The sequence below is a fragment of the Vitis vinifera genome, chromosome 9 (genome assembly GCF_030704535.1).
Source record: "Vitis vinifera cultivar Pinot Noir 40024 chromosome 9, ASM3070453v1".
NCBI lineage: Eukaryota > Viridiplantae > Streptophyta > Magnoliopsida > Vitales > Vitaceae > Vitis > Vitis vinifera.
Window position 1 is genome coordinate 23,358,131 of NC_081813.1, and position 21,593 is coordinate 23,379,723.

The window sequence follows — 21,593 nt, forward strand, 5'->3', positions numbered from 1 at the left end:
CAACAAGGTGAATAATCCAAACATCACAATAAAAAATGAATAACCAAAAATAAAATCGAAGGCAATAAAAATCAAATAAAGGATCTCTTAGCCACTATCGTATGTTATCAAAAGGCCTCAATCAAGTGAAAATAATTTCAAAGAAAATAACTCTAATCTTAATTCTAATAGGCATCAATTAACACGAGATCAATTAACCATTCATCAACTTCTAAGTAATATGTCATCAACAATCCGATTAACAATAATCAAAGTGGCCTTCATTATTAGATATGCAAGAAAATTGATAAAGAGATGATCAGTTGATTGGAAAAAAATTAATATATATAGATAAGAATAAATTAAAAATTAATATTTTCATTCATAAACCTAATCCTCCCTCACCAAGTTTATTGACTTTATTGGGTTTTCTCCATGTGTAAAATGACTTCAAATTCAATAAAATTTCATGTGTTAGGTTTATTAACGAGTTTTAGAGCTCAAAAACCAAATCAAGTAATCCCAAAATTTCACAGATTGAAAGTGGCCTAAAATGACTATTCGCAGGTTCTCCTTTGCGCATAATTATATATTTTTAATAAATAAATAAACTTTATTTAAATAAAATTAATGCATTGGATTCTTTGATTTAGAAATCTATCAATTCCATAAATTTTTTTTGCAAAGACACCTGCTGGTCATGCAATCACCATCCTCGTATCAGAGGCTCCATAAAGGTAAGACAAGCTTTTCGTTGAAATAAAATATATCAATAAAAAATACTTGAGAGTCCAAAAATTCCACAAACGTGGTGGGGGTTGGTGAAAAAATCCATAATACTTGAAGTGGGTGAAAAATGAATTGATAGAAGTGATGGGGGTTGGTGACTTGGTGTTGTGCTTCTCTATGAATGAGTGATTCCCACCTGGAACTCGCCATTCCAAGTTTCTGAAGTTTCTCTCTTCTCTGCCCACCCAGCACCTATCTCTCTGTCCTTGATCTGTATCATTTTAACTTAATTTTATTGCAAAGAAAAGCTTGTCTTACCTTTATGGTGATTGGATGATCAGCAGGTGTTTTCGGAAGGGAGACACATATTTGTAAACTTAGATATATATAGAGATATATCTCTTCAATTTGGTGAGTTAGAAAATGTGGAGGCTCAAGGTTGCAGATGGAGGCAATGATCCCTACATCTACACCACCAACAACTTCGTAGGAAGACAGATATGGGAGTTTGATCCTGATTATGGAACCCCAGAAGAGCGAGCTGAGGTCGAAGCAGCTCGTGAAAATTTCCGGAAAAATCGGTTTCCGGTTAAGCCCAGCAGTGATCTTCTCTGGCGAATGCAGGTGATCCCATCTGTGTCAAAATATGCACTAGATGAGTTATCCTACTTCTTTAATTAGTTAATTTAATACACTGAAGAATAATATAATGAGAAAGTGCCAAGTGGGCATAGGGTGAACACCTTGAGCTTAGATTAATTAATTGGTCTTGTTCTAGCTTACGTCTTCAACTTCTTATATGTACTAGATGAGTGCATATATATAAACAACATGTGAAATGAAGTAGTATATGGAAAAATTGAGAAAGGAAATTGAAAAGATAGATGTTAAAATCTTTTAATAGATGGAAAGAGAGAAGGAAAACATGAATTTTGGAGTTATGCTTTGTGCAGAGGGTTTGGGTTAACTTCATGCTGTACCCTAAACCCAAATCCAGCCCAACCCAACTGAATTGGACAGATCTAAAGCCCATTGGGCAGAGAGGACTTCTGTGACAACCCATATATATATAGAAAATTTAGTACTTGAATTAGAGCTGTTTTGATCTTAGTCCATCCTATATTTGTTGTGTGTGTATGTCTTTAATTGGTAGAGAGACTACAATCTTTTCATATTTAAAGCCAGAAGCATTCTCTTCAATGATTCTTAGAACTTCAGGAAGAAACAAGAACCGAACCTATTGTTGTTTTTTAACTGTTTTTATTGTTATTACCTACTATTATGTCATGATCATGGTCATTAGTATGTTAGGTTTTTAGTTGCTTATAGAACATTCATTTGTTTTGAGGTTTAGAGTGCATATGATGCTAAAAGAGAGATGTTTTAGAAAACGGGCTTAGTTATGATGCTGATCTCCAAATTAACTTGATATGCCAAAATATTCCTGTGCAAGAAATGCTAGATTGCATACTTCGAAAAAAATAGCTCACAAACTTGAGGGATAGATATAGACTTCTTTTATTTTTCAAAGCTGGGAAACTTTATACTGCATGTCATTGCTGAGACTGTGAGAAAAAATAGGAAGAGAAATGAAAAATAAGTTGTATGGTTGCTTTTAGAAGTTTCCATGTTCAAGTCAAAAACATGTTGGGTATTGACACTTCTCTGGCAGACTGTACATGTGTTTCAAGGATTTAAGTTTTTAATTTCATTACATTTCATATTTATAATTGCTTGCTGACTTATTATTATTCTAACCTTTTCTTTCTGAAATATAGTTTGCAAGGGAGAACCCATGTGTCGCAAACTTGCCACAAATCAAAGTTCAAGATTTGGAAGAAGTGACGGAGGAGGTGGTGACGACTACCTTACGAAGGGGCTTAAATTTCTATTCAACTATGCAGGCACACGATGGTCATTGGCCAGGGGATTATGGGGGTCCTATGTTTCTACTACCCGGATTGGTAAGAGCAGACTTTTTGAATGGCACATGTTCCTCCATTTGTCAAATAACCAATGCTATTTGTCAGGGTTGAATCTGGTGAGAACCCTTTTTATTTTTTCATTTGATAATCTCATTTCATCTCTATTGAACTTTATGCAAGTCTTTTTAGAACCCACTGGAGAAGGCCAAATATAATTTTTTTTCTATATATGATTTATTCATGTGTCTCAATTTCCATTTTATCTAATCCTTATTTCCTCATTGAATAAGTGACAATTGGGTGACAAAATTGCAACAGGTCATTACTTTACATATTACAGGAGCTCTGAATGTTGTCTTATCAATAGAACATCAACATGAAATGTGCAGATACCTTTTCAATCATCAGGCAAGATTATTTTCCTATATTTTGGCACTCCTAAAGTATTACAGTCTTTTGTTGTTGTTAAACTACCACTTGCACAAGAACTTTAGCTTTTGGGCCAAACGATAGTCTAACATAATATTAGAGTTCTGGTTCCATGATCTGATACCATGTTAAGCTTTTGTAGAAGTATAGTTTAATTGTCACTTTTCTCTTTCATTTTATAGGATTCAGGAATTTGATGACAGAGATATTAACATAAATTATTGTGCTGTCATAATTTTCTTTTGATATCATTTTGAGACGAGTACTTCCTCAACATTATTCTTTCCACATACTCATGTAAAGTGCTATTATTTTGAGGGGAAGCTAAAAAATTCAACCAAATGAAGCCTTTTACCACAAGCTCTAGCATTGCTAGTGAAGAAACAAAAGCAATTAAAGGGATAACACGTTTTGTTGTAGAACGAAGATGGAGGTTGGGGGCTACACATTGAAGGCCCAAGCACCATGTTTGGTACCGTGCTAAGCTATGTTACTCTGAGATTGCTTGGTGAAGGAGGTTTTGGTGTAGAAGGAGCAATGGAAAATGGGCGAAAATGGATCTTAGACCATGGGGGTGCAACTGCAATAACTTCTTGGGGGAAAATGTGGCTTTCTGTATGAACTCAAAACTTTTGGCTTGAGCTAAAATATTAATTGTTTTGTAACTATGAGTTGACATTTGATCTATTTCTGATGGCCACAGGTGCTCGGAGCATATGAATGGTCTGGGAATAATCCACTCCCAACGGAAGTGTGGCTATGTCCTTACATTCTTCCAATTCATCCAGGTCTCTCTCTCTCACTCTGTGTGTGTGTGTAAATATAAATATAAATATAAATATGAATATAAGCAAGGAGGTGATTGTAAGGCATAATGAAGGATTAAAGAATTAAAATTGCTTTTAGACAACTAGGACAAGAATATTACGTTAGAGGAAAGCTATAGTATCTAATTTTATTCTTCATGTTAGAGAATAGAAGCAAACTATGGAGCAAGGAGGTTTCTTTAAATAGAATCCTAGACTTTGAAAGGGCTAGTTTAATTATTTTTTTAAAAAATTTTCAACGCATTTGGGTTCTTGCTAATTTTATTTATATTTTTGGGGATTTTCCCCTAAAGTGTCCTCTTTATTCCTTAATTCATTACCATCAAAGCTTTAACTGATTGTTTAATTACTTTGCTCGAGTTTTTTTTCTTCCCTATTAACAAAACTAGGTTCTATTTCCACTTTATTAAAGACTTTAATTTTATTCTCCTTGACAAACAAGTTACCAAAAAATTAGGCAGCTTTTCAGGTTGATTTTATCTCACTGCTAGCAGGATTTTATTTGTCAATGGTAAACTTTCAAATTTTTATCTATAGGACGAATGTGGTGTCATTGCCGAATGGTGTATTTGCCCATGTCGTACATATATGGGAAGAGGTTTGTTGGTCCAATTACACCCACAATTATTTCTTTGAGAAATGAGCTATACATAGTCCCTTATCAAGAAGTAGATTGGAATCAAGCCCGTAATCAATGTGCCAAGGTTGGTTAGCATATTTTCTCCTTCTGAACTCATGCTTTTAACTTTTACCATCCCCTTATGATGCTATTTTAGCTCTTGTACTATGCTTCTGATCAGTATTCTTGCATATGCATGATCTACAAGTTTATCCCCGGAAAGTTTATCCTATTAGTTGTTGACATATTTTATGTTAATTATCACTGGGATGTCTATAAGTTTCTCTCCATTTTGAAGCATACTTGTATCTGGTAGATGATCAAGGAGTATTATTGTTGTGAAGCAATATTCCCTATGTCTTGATCTCACTTCTTTTGTTCCAAGGAGATACTGTAATGACCTGCACCCAATTGTGTAGATATTGTCTGCTCTGAGCCCAAAGGGGCCCTCATGACCTTTAAATGTGTTTACCAGGTTAAGACGAGTCTCTACATATATAGCATCAGGAACTTTCTCCCCATCCGATGTTGGATATCATAAACACCTCCCATGTATACATAATGTGCTTGTTGTGGGGCCAAACAAATAAATACTCCATACGGGGCCAAACAAATTCCCACATCGAGGTCAAGGATCGGCTCTGATACCATTTAGAACAACCTGCTCCCAATTTCTTAGATATTGCATACTCTAGGCTTAAAGAGGTACTTATGGCTTTAAAACACGTCTATTAGGTTAAAAGGAGTCTCTACATATATAGCGTTAGAAACTTTCTCCCCTATTTGATGTGAGGCATCATAAACACCTTCTCATACAGACATAACGTCATCATTGTGTTCCATAGAATTGTGGGGCCTAACAGAGAAACACCCCCTACGGGGCCAAACAAACCTCCACACTGGGATCAAAGATCGACTTTGATACCATTTGTAACGACCCACACCCAACCATGTTAATATTGTTCACTTTGGGCCCAAAGAGGCTCTCACTGCCTTAAAACACGTGTATAGGGTTAAAAGGAGCCTATACATATATAACACTAAGAACTTTCTCCCATATCCAATGTCAGACATCACAAACACCCCCCATGTGGATACAACGTCCTCGTTGTGGGGCCAAATAGACAAATACCCCCTATAGGGCCAAGCAAATCCCCACATCGAGGTCGAGAATCGACTTTGATACAATTTGTAATGACCCACTCCAAATCGTGTAGATATTGTTCACTCTAAATCCAAAAGGGCCCTCATAGATTTAAAACACGTTTACATGGTTAAGAGGAGCCTATACATATATAGCACTAGGAACTTTTTCCTCTATTTGATGTGGGACATCACAAACACCCCCTATGCAGATAGAACATCCTTGTCGTGGGACCAACTAAATAAATACTCCTTTGAACCCAGAGCAGACAATTTCTACATGGTTAGGAACAAGAAGTTACAAATGGTATCAAAGTCGATCCTAGACCCTAGTGTGGGGATTTGTTTGGCCCCGTAGAGGGGGTATTTGTTTTTTTAGCCCCACAACAAGGATGTTGTGTCTATATGAGGGGTGTTTGTGATGTCCCATTAGATAGGGGAGAAAATTCCTTGTGCTATATATGTGAAGACTCCTCTTAACCCTATAGACTATTTTTAAAGCCGTGAGGACCCCTTTAGGTCCAGAGTGGACAATATCTATATGGTTGGGTGCAGGTCATGATAATTGGTATCAGAGTCGATATTTGACCCCGGTGTGGAGGTTTGTTTGGCCTTGTACGGGGTGTTTGTTTGTTTGGCCCCGCAATCCCTTGCGACACAACAAGGATGTTGTGTTTGCATGAAGGGGTGTTTGTGATGCCTCACATCAAATAAAGGAGAAAGTTTCTACCGTTATATATGTAAAGGCTCCTCTTAACCTTGTAGACGCATTTTAAGGTCGTGAGGGCCCCTTTAGGTCTAGAGCAAATAATATCTACATGGTGGGTGTGAGTCATTATAGATAACCTTGAAAATTTTATTTTTTGTCATTAGCAAGTATGATAGTCACAAAAGTAGTGGTTCTACTATGGGCTTGTGTTGTATTGTCTAACTGAAAGTTGATTGCTGAAAGTGCAAAATGCAACACCAAAGTGCTCCAATTGTGCTTTGGTGGATTGTTTTTAGCCCATACCCCATGCATAACTCTCCTTTCACTAAGGATGAAAGGGTGGTGGTGGTGCCATATATGCTTCTTCTTCAAAATAACACAAATATAAGCAAAAGTTGCTTTGTCATGTTGACATCTTGATCTAATTGTGGAGTGTTTTTTTTTTTTTTTTTTTGTTATTGTTGGTTTTTTTTTTTTTTGGTCATTGTCTATTTTGACTCCATGTGAAGTTCACTATCTTCAACTTAAAAAAAAAAAAAATTAGTTATTTATTTATTTTTTACTCCAATAGAGATAATATTTTTAGACTGAAGTTTCTAAGGTTCCTTGATCAAGTCTCTCTTCTGCAAAAAAATTATTCCTTATTAACATGCGTATGGCCCATTTTAAAATATAATATAAGCATTTTATCAATATGTAATTTGATGTGTTTATTGGTAGTTTGGTTAGTTAGGTGTAGATGTTAAAATAATATCGATACTTTGCAAATATTAATTAAGATATCTAACATATTATGAACACCATGATTTTCATTTGTCATTGAAAAAAAATCTCTAAAGTAAGGTTATGTTCCTGAATTTGGGAATTTAATGGAAATTTACAATGCAACACATATGAATATTTTTATATATAAATTTCATGTATTTCATGTTGAGTTGTGGATTGCAGTGATACTTTATGAATAATAACTATAGGAGTTGCTCATCTTTTTCTCTAAGCTTATTATTGAGTAACTAAGGGTCTAAGAGAAACTTTTTGGCTGTTGTGAAAAGAAATAGGTTTTCTTGCAAAGATGAGCCAATCTTTTGAAACTTGTTGAGAATCTCAATAAGATCATTTTTTTTATTTGGTTGTTACCTATTTTTTAGGGTTAATCTAATTGTTACCTATTTTTTAGGGATAATTTTTGTATTTTTTTAGGGATAAGTTGTTGTTGTTGCTTTTTAGGGATAAGTTGTATATTTTAAATTTATTTTGTTCCTAAAAATCTGGGTCTACAACTGTAGATTTAGTTTGATTTGTTGTAGCTTATCTATAAAAGGAAGCATGTTTCCATTCCTTATTCAATTAATATACAACATTTTTTTTATCCCATTCTAGATGGTATCAAAGGCAAGTTAATTGGCTATTCCATTTCTTTTTGTTCTTATTATTTTCAATTCTATTCTTCTTCCCTTTCATTTTCTATTTCTATCTCTTTACCATGTCAGAAATTTATGAATCTACTCATTTCATTACTACTATTTCCAATTCCTTAAAATTACCCACATCCAATTCTCATTCCCACTCTATCCAAATCACCACAATTCGCCTTAATGAGACCAATTTTCTTAGATGGTCACAATATGTTCAGATGTACATTAAGGATTGAGGCAAAATTGGTTATTTGACTAGTGACACCAAAGAACTAGCGAAGACAGACTGTAGCTTTGCCAATTAGGAAAAAATTGGTTTGTGACTTTTATTGATGATCACAAACGCCTATGCTAGCTTTATCTAATGAACTCTAAATATGAGGTTGCAAAACTCTTTTTGGATTTTTATTCTATGGTTAAAACCAATTTCAAACCAAAAGAAGTATTCTTCGGTGTGACAATGGAACAGAATTTTATAATGATTGTTTAGGTGATTTTTTTTCTAGAGAAAGGTATTTTACATCAATCAACTTGTAGGGACACTCCTAAAAAAAATGGAATTTCAAAACGTTAAAACAAATATTTACTTGAAGTAGGTAGAGCTCTTATGTTTCATATGAATATTCCTACACACCTTTGGGGGGATGCAATTTTAACAAGTTGTTTCTTTATTAATAGAATGCATAAAAGGGTTCTAAACTATGCAACACCTTTACAAACTCTTAAGAATAAATTTCCAAACACACGCCTCACTTTAGATTTACCCTTAAAATTTTTGGTTGTACAGTGTTCATCCATGTACCAATCTCCGATCCAAATTTGATCCAAGAACCAAAAAATGTATTTTTCTAGGTTATGCTCCTAATAAAAAAGGGTATAAGTGTTTTGATCCTACCACTAGGAAAATTCATGTTAGTATGGATGTCAACTTTATTGAAAATATCTTTTTTTTCATAACAAAACTACTCTTTAGGGGAAGAGCTCTAATGAAGATCAGTTTTGGCAACAAGAACAACCAAAACCTAGTATTTTTCTTATTGATAAAAAAAAAGATGTTTTAATTAGTGAAAAAGAGGGAAATACTGATTTATCTATGCTAAGTAAAATTGCTTCATAAACAGGGGGAAAAACTCTACAACATATCTCCACTGAGTTCGGTGTTTATACTATGTGCATGTTTAATTCTAATACTGAGAATAATCTAGTCAATCTTGAGCATGGTCAATCATCATCTCCTAGTTCTCAAAATCTAGGTAATCTTCCTATGGACTTCACTCATTTACCTCTTTTTGATCTTGATATCTCTATTACAATCCGAAAAGGAGTTAGGAATTGTACCAAATATCCCATTGCCAAATATCTGTCTTATCAAAGACTCCTATAAAAAATATAGAGCTTTCACTTCAAATATTTCACTTATTCATTCCTAGAACTATACAAGAAGCACTAGGACACTTGGGGTGGAGGTGAGTGGTTCAAGAAGAAATGAATGCTCTTTTAAAAAATAGAACATGGGAAATTGTTTGATTTACCTAAGGAGAAGAAGGCAATGGAATGCAAGTGGGTTTTCACAATCAAGTGTAAGCCCAATGGTAGCATTGAAAGATATAAAACAAGGTTAGTAGCCAAAGGTTTCACACCAACCTATGGAATTGATTACTAAGAGACCTTTGCACCAATTGCAAAGATCAATTCCATTCAGATTTTACTTTCTCTTGCAGTACACTTTCATTGCCCTTTACACCAATTAGATGTGAAGAATGCTTTCTAAAATGGTGATTTGAAGGAAGAAGTGTTTATGGATTTATCATCGGGTTTTGAAGAAAAGTTAGGAAAAAAAAGGTTTATAGATTAAAGAAGTCCTTGTATGGTCTTAAGCAGTCTTCTAAGGCTTGGTTTGAGATATTTGGAAAGGTAATCAAGCTTCAAGGATATATTCAAAGTCAAGATGACCATACAATCTTTTATAAACACTCAAGAGAAGGAAAGATTGTTGTGTTCATAGTTTATGTGGATGACATTATTCTAACTGGTGATGACAGTCCAGAACTTGAGAGATTGAAGAAAGCTTTAACTTGTTAATTTGAGATAAAAGATTAAGGTCCCCTGAAATAATTTCTTGGTATGGAGTTTGCTAGATCCAAGAAAGGTATTTTCATTTCTCAAAGAAAATATATACTTGATTTATTAAGTGAAATAGGTTTACTTGGATGCAAGGCTATAAAAACTCCTATAGAACCGAATTTGAAACTCCAACTAGCAAGCCTAATAAAGGTGATTGACAAAGAGAAATATCAATGCCTAGTTGGAAGACTTATTAATCTCTCTCATACTCATCCCGATATTGCATTTGCGGTAAGCATGGTGAGTCAATTCATGCACTCGCTGAATTAGGAACACTTTGATGATGTGTACAAAATTTTAAGGTACTTAAAGGGGACTCTAGGAAAAGGACTTCTATATGAGAACCGAGGACATCTCCAAGTGGATGTGTTTATTGATGTAGATTGGGCAAGGAGTGTAATAGATAGGAGATCAATTTCTATGTATTGTACTTTTGTTGGAAACAATCTTGTGACTTGGCGAAGTAAAAAGCAAAGTGTTATGGCTAGAAGTAGTGCTGAAGCTGAGTTTAGAGTTGTATCCCATGGCATTTGTGAAGTTTTGTAGATTAAACAATTACTTGAAGACTTTAAGGCTGCTAGCCCTTTACCTATGAAGGTTTTTTGTGATAATAAAGTTGTCATTGTCATTGCACATAATCTAGTACTCCATGATAGAACTAAACATGTCAAGGTTGATAAACATTTTATCAAGAAGAAACTGGAAGATGGACTAATTGTTATGCCCTATATGCCTACGGTTGAACAAGTTGCAGATATATTCACTAAGGGATAGCCAAAAAGCAGTTTGATGATTTAGTAAGTAAGCTGCCATGAATGACATCTTCAAACCAACTTGAGGGGGAGTGTTGAAAATCTTAATCAGATCAGAATTTTTCTGATTTGGTTGTTACTTATTTTTTTGGGATAATTTCGTTGTTACCTATATTTTAGGGATAATTTGTTGTTGTTTTTTAGGGATAAGTTGTTATTGTTTTTTTAGGGATAGGTTGTATATTTTAAATTTATTTTGTTCCTAGAAATCTGGGTGTACAACTATAGATTTAGTTTGAGTTGTGGTAGCTTATAGCTTATCTATAAAATGAAGCATGTTTCCCTTCCTTATTCAATTAATATAAGACATTTTTTCTCTCTCCCTATTTTAGAAAACTAATTCACCTAATGAAGAATGGGAGTCTATTTTATGTAACTTACAACTAAATTCTGGTTTTTGTTGTGGTTCAACTGTTATATTTCCTTAAAATTCTAAATAAAGTCAACCAACAATATACATTTCGATTAATTTGTATCATTTTTCTCCTTGGGGTTTATTTGATTTGCAGTTTCATGATGATGACATCATTTTAATAAGCATTTAAGAAGGAAATTTATGAAGAAGATCAATTGCATCTTTCTTATGCTTTTGGCTCCTAGTTGATTTTGATATTTGTCTTTACAATTATTGCCAGGAAGATCTATACTATCCACATCCACTGGTTCAGGATATTTTATGGGCATCTCTTCACAATGTGATTGAGCCTATTCTGGGGCATTGGCCCGGAAACAAGTTGAGGGAGAAGGCTTTATGCACTGTGATGCAGCATGTACACTATGAAGATGAGAATACACGGTATATATGCATAGGGCCTGTGAACAAGGTACATGTGAAGTATAGAAAGGTCCTTTGAACTGCAATAAATGAACTGATTACTATTAATTAAGAACGAAACCAGTTAGCTTCTTCAATTCGACCACTCTACTCAGGTTCACTTGATCTAATTGTCTGTTCTTTTCTGTTCCATGAAGCTCTTGATTTCCTGTTATCTGATTTGTACAGGTGTTAAATATGCTTTGCTGCTGGATTGAAGATCCAAACTCAGAGGCCTTTAAGTTGCATATTCCAAGAATTATTGATTATTTGTGGATTGCTGAAGACGGCATGAAAATGCAGGTCCATAAATAGTATTACTCTCTTTCTATTTTATCTCAGAGTGCCATATGTAGCCATTTATAGTGGCGTGTTGTAAAGGCAGATTTTGTATTTTATTCCTTGGAAATTATTGAATTTTATTATCTGTCTGTCATACATAATAAGTTCACTGCAGGGTTGTAATGGAAGTCAATTATGGGATACTTGTTTTGCTGTTCAAGCATTTATTTCAACAAACCTAGGTGAAGAGTATGGTCTGACTTTAAGGAAGGCACACCAATTCATAAAAAATTCTCAGGTTCATGTTGCTATTGAAGTTTGATCTCATAAATCACCTACATATATTAGCAGTTGTCCATAATGATTTTACTCGACTATTCCTACTTTGTTTTCAAGGTCCTAGAAGATTGTCCTGGAGATCTGAAATTTTGGTATCGTCACATTTCCAAAGGTGGTTGGCCATTCTCAACTGCTGATAATGGATGGACAACCTCTGATTGTACAGCAGAAGCATTGAAGGTAACAACTGAACTAACTCAAAATACTTGTTATACGGGCACTTTTATTGTGTATTTCTCTTGTGCAGGCTGTTCTATTATTATCTAAACTTCTATTGGAAACAGTTGGGGAACCATTAGATATGGGGCAATTGTTTGATGCTGTAAATGTTATCCTTTCATTACAGGTATGGACATATTGAGTGGGTATAGTTATGGGGCGTTGGAACAACAATGAGTGTTTTTGCATTTTAAAATTAGGATTTGTGGAAAGTGTCTTTATATGCATGGTTTGGAGTAACTTTATAGACATAGATGCCTCTTCTGTACACATTTTGAAAAACTGCACATAAAAAGGGATTTGAGCAATTTTCAAATACCATCCAATTTCTCTCCTGCCAAATTGTCCAAAAAAGATACAAAAGGGCAGCCAACACGCTCTCTTACATCCCTTTCTGACATAGAGTCCATTCCAACTTAACAAGACCGGTGTTATTGAAGTCTTCTCTGTGCAGTTCTAAAAAATTTATTATTGCCTTAAAAGTTCTAGGCCACAAAACTATTCCAAAAATTATACAACTTCATATCAGATTTTAGAATACTTGTATATTGCAAATTTATGCTTGTTGGCTGAAACTTGTTTTTGAATCTTGCTAGCATACCTAGAATGGGATTCTCAACTCAAGTTTTGTGTTGAAGATTTTTACAAGTGTGTGCTTTGGGAACCAGTTCCAATTCCTTGTTCAGCCTCTTCTCCCATCTTTTCTGATTATCAATATTTAAGATTCCCTGCTGTCTGACTTCAGGCAAGTGTTGTACTGATTTTATAGCTTTTTCCTTGGAATCTCAACAGAATGAAGATGGTGGTTTTGCAACATACGAATTGACAAGATCTTACCGATGGGTGGAGGTAACTTTGATAAATACTAATGCCATTTTATTAGTTTCACCTGAAGTTGCCCCATGAATGTAGCATATACAGTCCAAGCACATTTCCTGTCAATAAGTAGGAAATTAGGTTCCAAATGAATGCCAACATTAAAAGCATCCATGTGAAAAGTTTCAATGAGTATTCTAGATTTCTGGCTCTCTTTTTGTGATTTCTGGTATTGAATTCAGTGTTCTGTAAATTCTGTTTTTTGGCTCATTCTCAATCATTCTTCCTTTTAGCAAGTAATCCTTGTGCTTTTCCATCTTATTGATGATTATTGAAACAGGGTAGAAAAAATTTCACAAACTATTTGGTCCTTAAAGATAAAGAAAGTTCCATATACCATAACTAGGGAACAACATGATGTAAACTATTGTGACCTTACTGCTCATGGAAAAGCCTGCTCCACAGTTGATTCTCTAAATAAACTGAGTTGTCATCTAGCTTTATTATTGAAAGGAAGGTGAGATGGGCTTGTTATTGAAATCCAAAGATAGATGGAATAGGATTTTTTTTTTCCTTTCCCTCTTTTTCCTTTCTTTCTTCTTTTCTTCAAGGCAAAGTTGCACTTAAAACAACACCTTGATTTGCTTACTGATTAAGGAAGGTCATATTACATAGAGCAGCTCCATCGCTACTTGATAATATGTGTGGGATTGGAACCATGAAGTGGTATGTCATACTCCAGAATCTGCTATAATTTGGATAGACTTGCTTAAGTCACTTAGGTCATTTTTGGATTGGTTTTTGGTGAGTCAAAAGTTCTTTAAGTCCAAAAAACACTTCTTATAAAGCCATTCTTTCAAGCTTATATTGTACGCTATTTTATTTTTAATGAAACTTTCATGATTCCAAGATTGCCATCTTAAAATCACGGGTTCAGCATCTTGCTAAAGCTAAAGCAAGAAACTATCCCAACGAGGCCTTAGATAGATACTATATGTCATAAGCTTCATTTGAATAATAGAATGTCTTCTTTTCAATATTGAAGGATAATGGATAAAGATTATATTTGAATTGCAAGTTTATTTTAATTAGAAGCTTGAGAGCTAATAGCATCTGGCACTCCTAGGAGGGCATCACAATGAAAGGAGTCCAAAGGAATTAAAGATAAATTTAGATAGAACCTAGGATAGCGTCGCAATGATCGGAGTCCAATGGAACTAAAGATAAAGTGAGATAGAACCCAAGATGGTGTCACAAAGATGGAAATTCAAAGGAACTAATTGAGCAATGATCTTATTGAGGCTTGTGATAGAACTAAACATTTTAGAAAATTGAAAGTGTATGTGAAAACTACAGTTTTCAACTTTTCTTTTTCTTAATTTCTTTGCATGTTTGCACATTTACATCGTTCCCAATATTTGTTATGCTGAAGCTGAAGAACTAAACCTCATGTGGGCATATAGCACCATTATTCTCCTTATTTCCATCAAGACAACCCACATCTTAAATTGCAGTTTATTTTAATTGTGTTGGGAATAAATTCAAACTATTTGTTATTTTTGTTCTATCTTTCAGTTAATCAATCCTGCTGAAACTTTTGGTGACATTGTCATTGATTATCCGTAAGATTTTAAGCACTCTTCAGTTTCTAATGTTTATGTATAATTCTAGATTGTTTTCACCTATCTGGAAAAAAAAAGAAAAAAAAAAGAGTTGGGTTGTTGGGGGAAAGGGGTGGGTGGTGTTGTGGGTTGTCTTGTAGTTTGATTTGATGGAGAAAATCTTATATGCTGTTACCTGGGTGGCACTGCAGATATGTGGAATGTACCTCATCTGCAATTCAAGCATTGACATCGTTCAAGAAATTATATCCTGAGCATAGAAGGCATGAAATAGAAAATTGTATTTCTAAGGCTGCCATGTTCATTGAAGACATACAGGCTCCTGATGGCTCTTGGTTTGTTTTTATTTATTTAATTAATTATTTTTGCATCTATGCACAAGCCCTTGAAATTGTTCTTTTGCTATAGCTGCATGCTCTTGCTATTTTGTTATATCAATCTCTCAGCTTAATGTAGGCAGTACCTAAGATTTGTAGGGGTTATAGGGCAGTCATTACGTGTATGCAATTGATTTTGAGTATTTTTGACAGGCCTGGGGAGTCTGTTTCACTTATGGTGGGTGGTTTGGAATAAAGGGATTGATAGCTGCTGGAAACACATACAATAATTGCCCCTGCATTCGTAAGGCTTGTGATTATCTGCTGTCCAAGGAGCTTGCTTCAGGTGGTTGGGGGGAGAGTTATCTGTCATGCCCGAATAAGGTTTTGATTTCCATTCTATGTGGAATTTCTTTCCTTTATAGTTCTAGTGTGCCTCATGATGTTTGTTCTTAATAAATGCTCCTTATAAATCTGCAAAGTCGAGCTTTTATGAAGATTGCTATCATCTTTGTGGTAGCTCATCATAGAATTTATTGCAGAGCACAAATAGAGCATCTTCTTTGGAATTAAGTAGAGTTTTTTTCCCATAGATCTTACTTGCATTAAATAACAATAAGAACCTTGATGTGTTTGGCTACATTCTAACCAATTTTAGGAATAGACTAATCCGATTCACATTCATTTATTATCTCTGTTCATCATCTATCTTAGATACTATTTATAATAAGTCGCATCTTCTGCCTTGTATGGTTGATTATTCTAATGCCTCTTTCAACAGGTGTACACAAATCTCCCTGGAGATAAGCCACATAATTGCAATACTGCTTGGGCTATGTTGGCTCTCATTGATGCTGGACAGGTAAAGTTGGACACTAGTGGTGCTATTTGATGCTAATTTAGTGTCCTCAAGGTTTTTTTTTATAATGTGTAGTTAATTAAAGCTTCCTATACCATCTTTCTCTGTTTCTCCATATCTAGTATGTTTGTTCTTTGTTGGTGAAAAGAAAAGAATCAATCTAATAAGTTGGGGTTTTAGTTAGAAGTCTGGGGTATTATGATAATTTCAGTGGGAGAGGGTCTAAAATATCTAAATAATTTGATTTAGCTCTTGGGCTATGTTGTAGGGATAAATCATTTCCCTCTTTCTAATAATTTCGAATATTTATATTTAAAGTTGGCTTCTGCGTTTGGTGTTTTGTGCACAAAGGCGGGCATTTGGATTTTTTTTCTTTTTGTTCACTGATACAGATTTTGTTGTGATTTTCACCTATAGATGCATACATTTGTTCTGAAGAAATAGTTGCACCAAAAAGAAAGTAGTAGTTATTCTTTCATTAGACATTCTTTGCTCCCTTATGGCCTCATCTCTTGAGTTTCTCTTTCTTTTGCTTGCATGTTCATAGAATGCTCCAAAATTATCCAAACTAGGTTAGTTCTTTTTCTATTTTTTGTCACTCCAGATCATAATCTTCTTCAAGCAATTATATGTTCTTCTAGATTTACACCATAAATCTTCTTCAATCATTCTAGTGAAACATGAGATATTGTGAAAGTTCCCATAAATTGATGAAAATCATTTTGTTTGTGAGGCAAGTGACTAAAAAATGAGTTCCCTATCAGAAAGTACCTTTGGGAGATACGCAAGCATGGGAAATTACCATATTCCAATGGTACCTCCTTTGTTTAAGGGATATGGGGGGTTTCTACGCCCCCTTTGTTTATATGTTAAGTCTGCTTTTCTGTTTTTCCATGATTGGATATGGTTTCAGGGCTTTGGTGAATTCTTAATTGTTTTTAACTTTAGACAATTCGTTGCATTACTTTCTATTTTTTGTTGTTCTTTTCCTTTTGAAAGGCCGAGAGAGATCCAAACCCACTACACCGTGCTGCAAGGTTATTAATAAATTCCCAAATGAAGAATGGAGATTTTCCTCAGGAGGTAACTCTTATGACTTCCATTTTTTTCTCGTAATTTTTTATTTTATTTTAAATTTTTTCTATTGTATGCAAAAACTACAATTAGGTGGTCATCTAATGGTTGGTTCCCCTTGTAAGAAATCAAAATTATTAAAAATAGGAAGTTAATTCATGATCCATGCTTCTTCCCTGATTTTCAAAAAAATTTCCCTTTATTTTCTGTAATTTATCTGCACACACCAAATGCCTTTTCTCTGGCATTCTTTTCTCTTTTTCATGAATAGGAAACAAGGTTCTGAAAACTACATCCAAACAGGCCTTTGTCATTCTGTTAAAGTTGTTTGGTAAAAGTTCATGGAATAATTTAACGATTGATGGTAATACTTCAAAGACATTGTAACAGTATCAGGCTTATGAGCATTTAATCAACCTTTGTAGCTCTTGAAAACGTATACCTTAAAGTTTTCTTTTTGACATTTCTTCTCAAATATGAAAGACTTATTATGAGAATCGTCAAGAAAACCCCAGGAAGGTCGAAAACAAATGCTTGGAATTTGGATAAGAAAGTTGATCTGCAACCCCATAAATATTTTAGTAATTTGTTTCAATTATAAAGATTACATGTCTGGTTAGAAAATGAGTATGCCTGTTGATTCCCATTGCAACAACTTTGCTGACTCCCATGCCTGAATAAGTTTAATAGCTTCAACATTTCTTCATACAGGAAATCATGGGAGTCTTCAACAAGAACTGTATGAATAGTTATTCTGCATATCGGAACATTTTTCCTATATGGGCTCTTGGAGAATACCGGTCTCGGGTACTTCATTCTTCCTAAAAATGTAATTATAACGTTCTAAAGAATGAAATGCATGCTTGTCTACTGAGTGTAGCCCTTGTCCTGTTTATAGCGAATAAGGGTCTCGGGTGGGACTTTTCTACTTTGTGTTGCTTGAATTTTCTGGGAAAAGAAACATTATTGGGTTTAAGATAATATGTGGCCATAGGGTCTAAGATAATCTGTAAGAAACCTAAGCTTATCTTGATTTTGATCCTTGGAAAGGCATGTACGCTGGGGAGGCCCTAGCTATTAAAATTTATGTAATTGACAATCGTAGAAAGGGTTGTGTGTGTAGTTTGAGCCAAAAGAATTTCATAGGTCTAACATGTAAAAATCATGCATAGTTGAAAGGAATTCGTTGCATCTATGATGCTAGGAACTTTTCTTCCCAATATCATGCATAGATATTGTCTGTTTTGAATTTGGATTTTAAAATGTGTTTGTAAAGAGGAATTATATATATATAGTATCAAAAATTTATCTTTCTAGTCAATGTGGGATTTCATATTAAGCAGAATTGAGGGTATTGTTGAGTAATGTTAACATTGATGGTAATTCAATGCTTAAAAAATGAGTGTGTATGCAAGTTTTACATAGGTATAGTGCACCAAGGCTTAACAATATTAGGCCATAAGGCATAGTTGATGGGTAACAAATGAATACTTTCTTATTACCCTTTGTCCATCCTTAGGGATGAAGGAGGTTAGGAGGTTAGATTAATTGAAAGACAGTTATTATTTTAAAAATAAAAGTTAGGTCTACATTTCAAGGTTGAGAAGAAATAGAAATAAAATATCTCGAGTCGATGCTCAAGTACAGAATACTAATATAACCTGTCACATACTCTCAAGTAATGCAAATTATTCATGTGATAAAAGTTAATTTTTTTTTCTTTTTTTAAGTTAGAAAAAATGTTTTTTAAAAAACAAGGCATAAAACTTTTGGACATATCTGAAAATTAGGGTTTGTGAGGAAGTAGGCAAATTGGGAGCTTTTGTGCAGGAAAAAGGCATTGGATCCACTATGTTTCGTCCCCAGCAGCCACGCCATTTGATTCTTGTGCCAGACGAGTGTTATCAACAAAATTTATAAAACCTAAATCACCTTACACTAGGGTAGCATGGCTACTATAGTATAATGGCTTTATGATCGTCCACAGGTATGGGTTTTCTTCGTACAAGTGACTTTAGTGAAGGTAATGAAATGGTGCTTTTCCTTATGAAAATTAGCTTTTAAAGAAAATGGAATTGTGGTTGAAAAAGTTGATTTTAAGTTAAGCAAAAATAGCAATTGAAGTCAACTACAAAGAGAATGTTTCTTGGAGCTTTAGGTCACTAGGATCGGGTTCCTTAGGCAAAGGGGGAGATTTCGGATCTTCTCCTCACATTAGGGACAATAACATAAAGGATGGTTATCTCCCGAACCGGTTTTGTATTTAGCAATTAAGATTTGATCCAAAGGGTTCATGAAACATGGTAGTTGCTTCACATTAATGGCTACAAACACTAAAGACCCTCACCTTGAACCACCTTCCAATGACTCATAATTGATAACTAATGAACATCCATGGATCTAGCAATAAGCATCCATAGAATCCGAAAAGCTTACCAAATATTGGCCATTCAAGGTGATTCTCACCTTGAACCACCTTCTAGTGGCTCGTACTTGATAACTAATGGACATCCATGGATCTAGCAATAAGCATCCATGGAATCCGGAAAGCTTACCAAGTATTGGCCATTCAAGGTGATTCTAAAGGATTTAAAGTTAAACCTTGAAATAAAAACCATTAAGGGTTAACAACTACCTTCATTTAAAGCAAGGAAAACTCCTACCTTTGCATTTGGGTCCTTCACCTAGTTTCCATCACTCCTAGAAACGTAAAACTTAGCCACTCATCCCCTGAGAAATCATCCTCAGAGGTTGTTTGGCTAGAAAGAAAAATGAAAACAAAAATGAGAAGGAAAGGCAGAGCAAGGGCTTTGTATATTTCTTCCTACAGGAATTACAAGTGTCGTCGTTTAAGATTTTACAAAAAGATATATTTATATATATATATAGAGAGAGAGAAAGAGAGAGAGAGAGAGGTCTTTACAACCCCCCTTTATAGTTCCTAACCAAGAAATCCTATCATTGGTTCATTACAAGGAGAAAATAGTAATTTACACAAAAATCTGGAGATAAAAATCTAATGGAGTCGGTGCACAGGAAGATTTCGCAGACCATGCGAAATTTCTCATGGTGTGGTTTCATAGGGCATGCGAAATTTCGCACAATGTGCGAAATTGTCCTTCACTCAGTCCTGCAGCTACTCCTCCTCTTGATTTCACATAGACATGCGAAATTGCTACATGTTGGATTTTTTCCTCTGATTTTCTTCCTTGCATCTCTGATTGGCTTGACAACCTATTGCCAAGCTTGGCAAAAGGCTATGAAGTGCTCCAAAACTCGGATTCTTCATGTATTTGAGCTTCAACTTGCATTGCCATGGATTACACAAAATTCTCCCTCATTCTTTGCTTGTTTCAATGATAAAAAAGCTACAAAAAACACTAAAACTAGCCAAAAACTTATTAGTAACCCTTGCTAGGTTCCTTAATGTGCCAATTGAGTTAAAAAGTATTAACTACTACTCAAAAGTGTTTAAAATAGTTAATTTCAAGCTATAAAAGAGCACTTTTTGAGTAGTAATCACTCCCCCCAACCGACACATTGCTAGTCCCCTAGCAATGAAGGAGAGATAAAGAAAAATAGACAGTAAAATAATTTACAAAATCATGTTAATCACTCAAAAAAATTTTCAAGTGGCATGATGCGGATCATACTCTCTCATGGAACATCAAAGAGGCAAAACTCAACCTTCAACAAGAGTCATCAAATATCTTGCTTAATCACAATTTATAAAAAGTAGGCATTACGCAAATTTAAGCATCAAAAGAATTTCCACTCCCAAAGGTCCAATCCTTACTCTTCCACAAAAATCTAGGTGTTAAGCTTATTAGTTTCCGATTATAGTGTGTTGAACTATTCGCTCCCCCCAACCTAGTTCTTTCTCAAACCTTAGCAAACTGACCAACCTCCAATAGGCTAAGAACGAACCTATTTTATTTCACAATTTTTTTTATTGTAGGAGTGCAATGCTAAAGGTATTGTTTTCTAAAGTGTCCATGTAACGGGGATCCATCAATGACTCCCAACCAATCAAGGTTTAGGGTATCAAGCTTTAAGGATCTTTCGACCACTAACCCCTCAGATTTCACCCTGGATTTTTTAGATTGAAATTCAATACCCAAGCACCTATAATATGTTAAACTCTACCTATTCACCCTTGTAACGAGCATTGAAACCGGTGACTCCCAACCAATAAAGGCTTAAGGCACCGGGTTTTAAAGACTTTCACCGCATACCCCTCGGTCCTTGCTCGGGTTTCAAGGCAAGTGAAACACTTTGTTTTTTTTTTTTTTCTTTTTGTGAAGGCTTATTGGCCTTTTATAAGGTGTCCCAACACTATTAAAACAAGGTCAAAGGTACCAAGTCGAAATTTTTCTAAGTTCAGGGGGTGAGATAGTTTTTCATCTTATAACCGAAACCTAATGTGCACAGTGTGTGGTAAGATTAAAGTGGAAGAAATAAGGTTGAATTCAATAGGAGTTTCAATAATTCATCAACCTCAATAAGCATAATACAAACTCTAAGATTCAAGTAAAAAGAC

General features: G+C 34.7%; 1 protein-coding gene across 1 annotated transcript; it reads left to right on the forward strand.

Annotated features, from left to right (window-relative positions):
- Positions 1-729: 729 nt before the first annotated feature.
- Positions 730-11,840, forward strand: LOC100242755 (cycloartenol synthase 2). Its single transcript, XM_059739614.1, has 8 exons — positions 730-1,332; positions 2,487-2,672; positions 2,952-3,041; positions 3,483-3,677; positions 3,766-3,850; positions 4,427-4,593; positions 11,347-11,535; positions 11,715-11,840. Exons 1-8 carry the CDS (start codon positions 1,132-1,134, stop codon positions 11,838-11,840), a joined length of 1,239 nt encoding a protein of 412 aa, XP_059595597.1. The 5' UTR covers positions 730-1,131.
- Positions 11,841-21,593: the final 9,753 nt, after the last annotated feature.

What these genes read in the sequence shown, in the direction of transcription:
- LOC100242755 (XM_059739614.1), top strand. Translation starts at nt 1,132, where the DNA reads ATGTGGAGGCTCAAGGTTGCAGATGGAGGCAATGATCCCTACATCTAC. An exon ending in ATCTTCTCTGGCGAATGCAG is followed by an intron (nt 1,333 to 2,486) that starts GTGATCCCATCT and finishes TCTGAAATATAG; the next exon opens with TTTGCAAGGGAGAACCCATG. An exon ending in GGGGGAAAATGTGGCTTTCT is followed by an intron (nt 3,678 to 3,765) that starts GTATGAACTCAA and finishes TGATGGCCACAG; the next exon opens with GTGCTCGGAGCATATGAATG.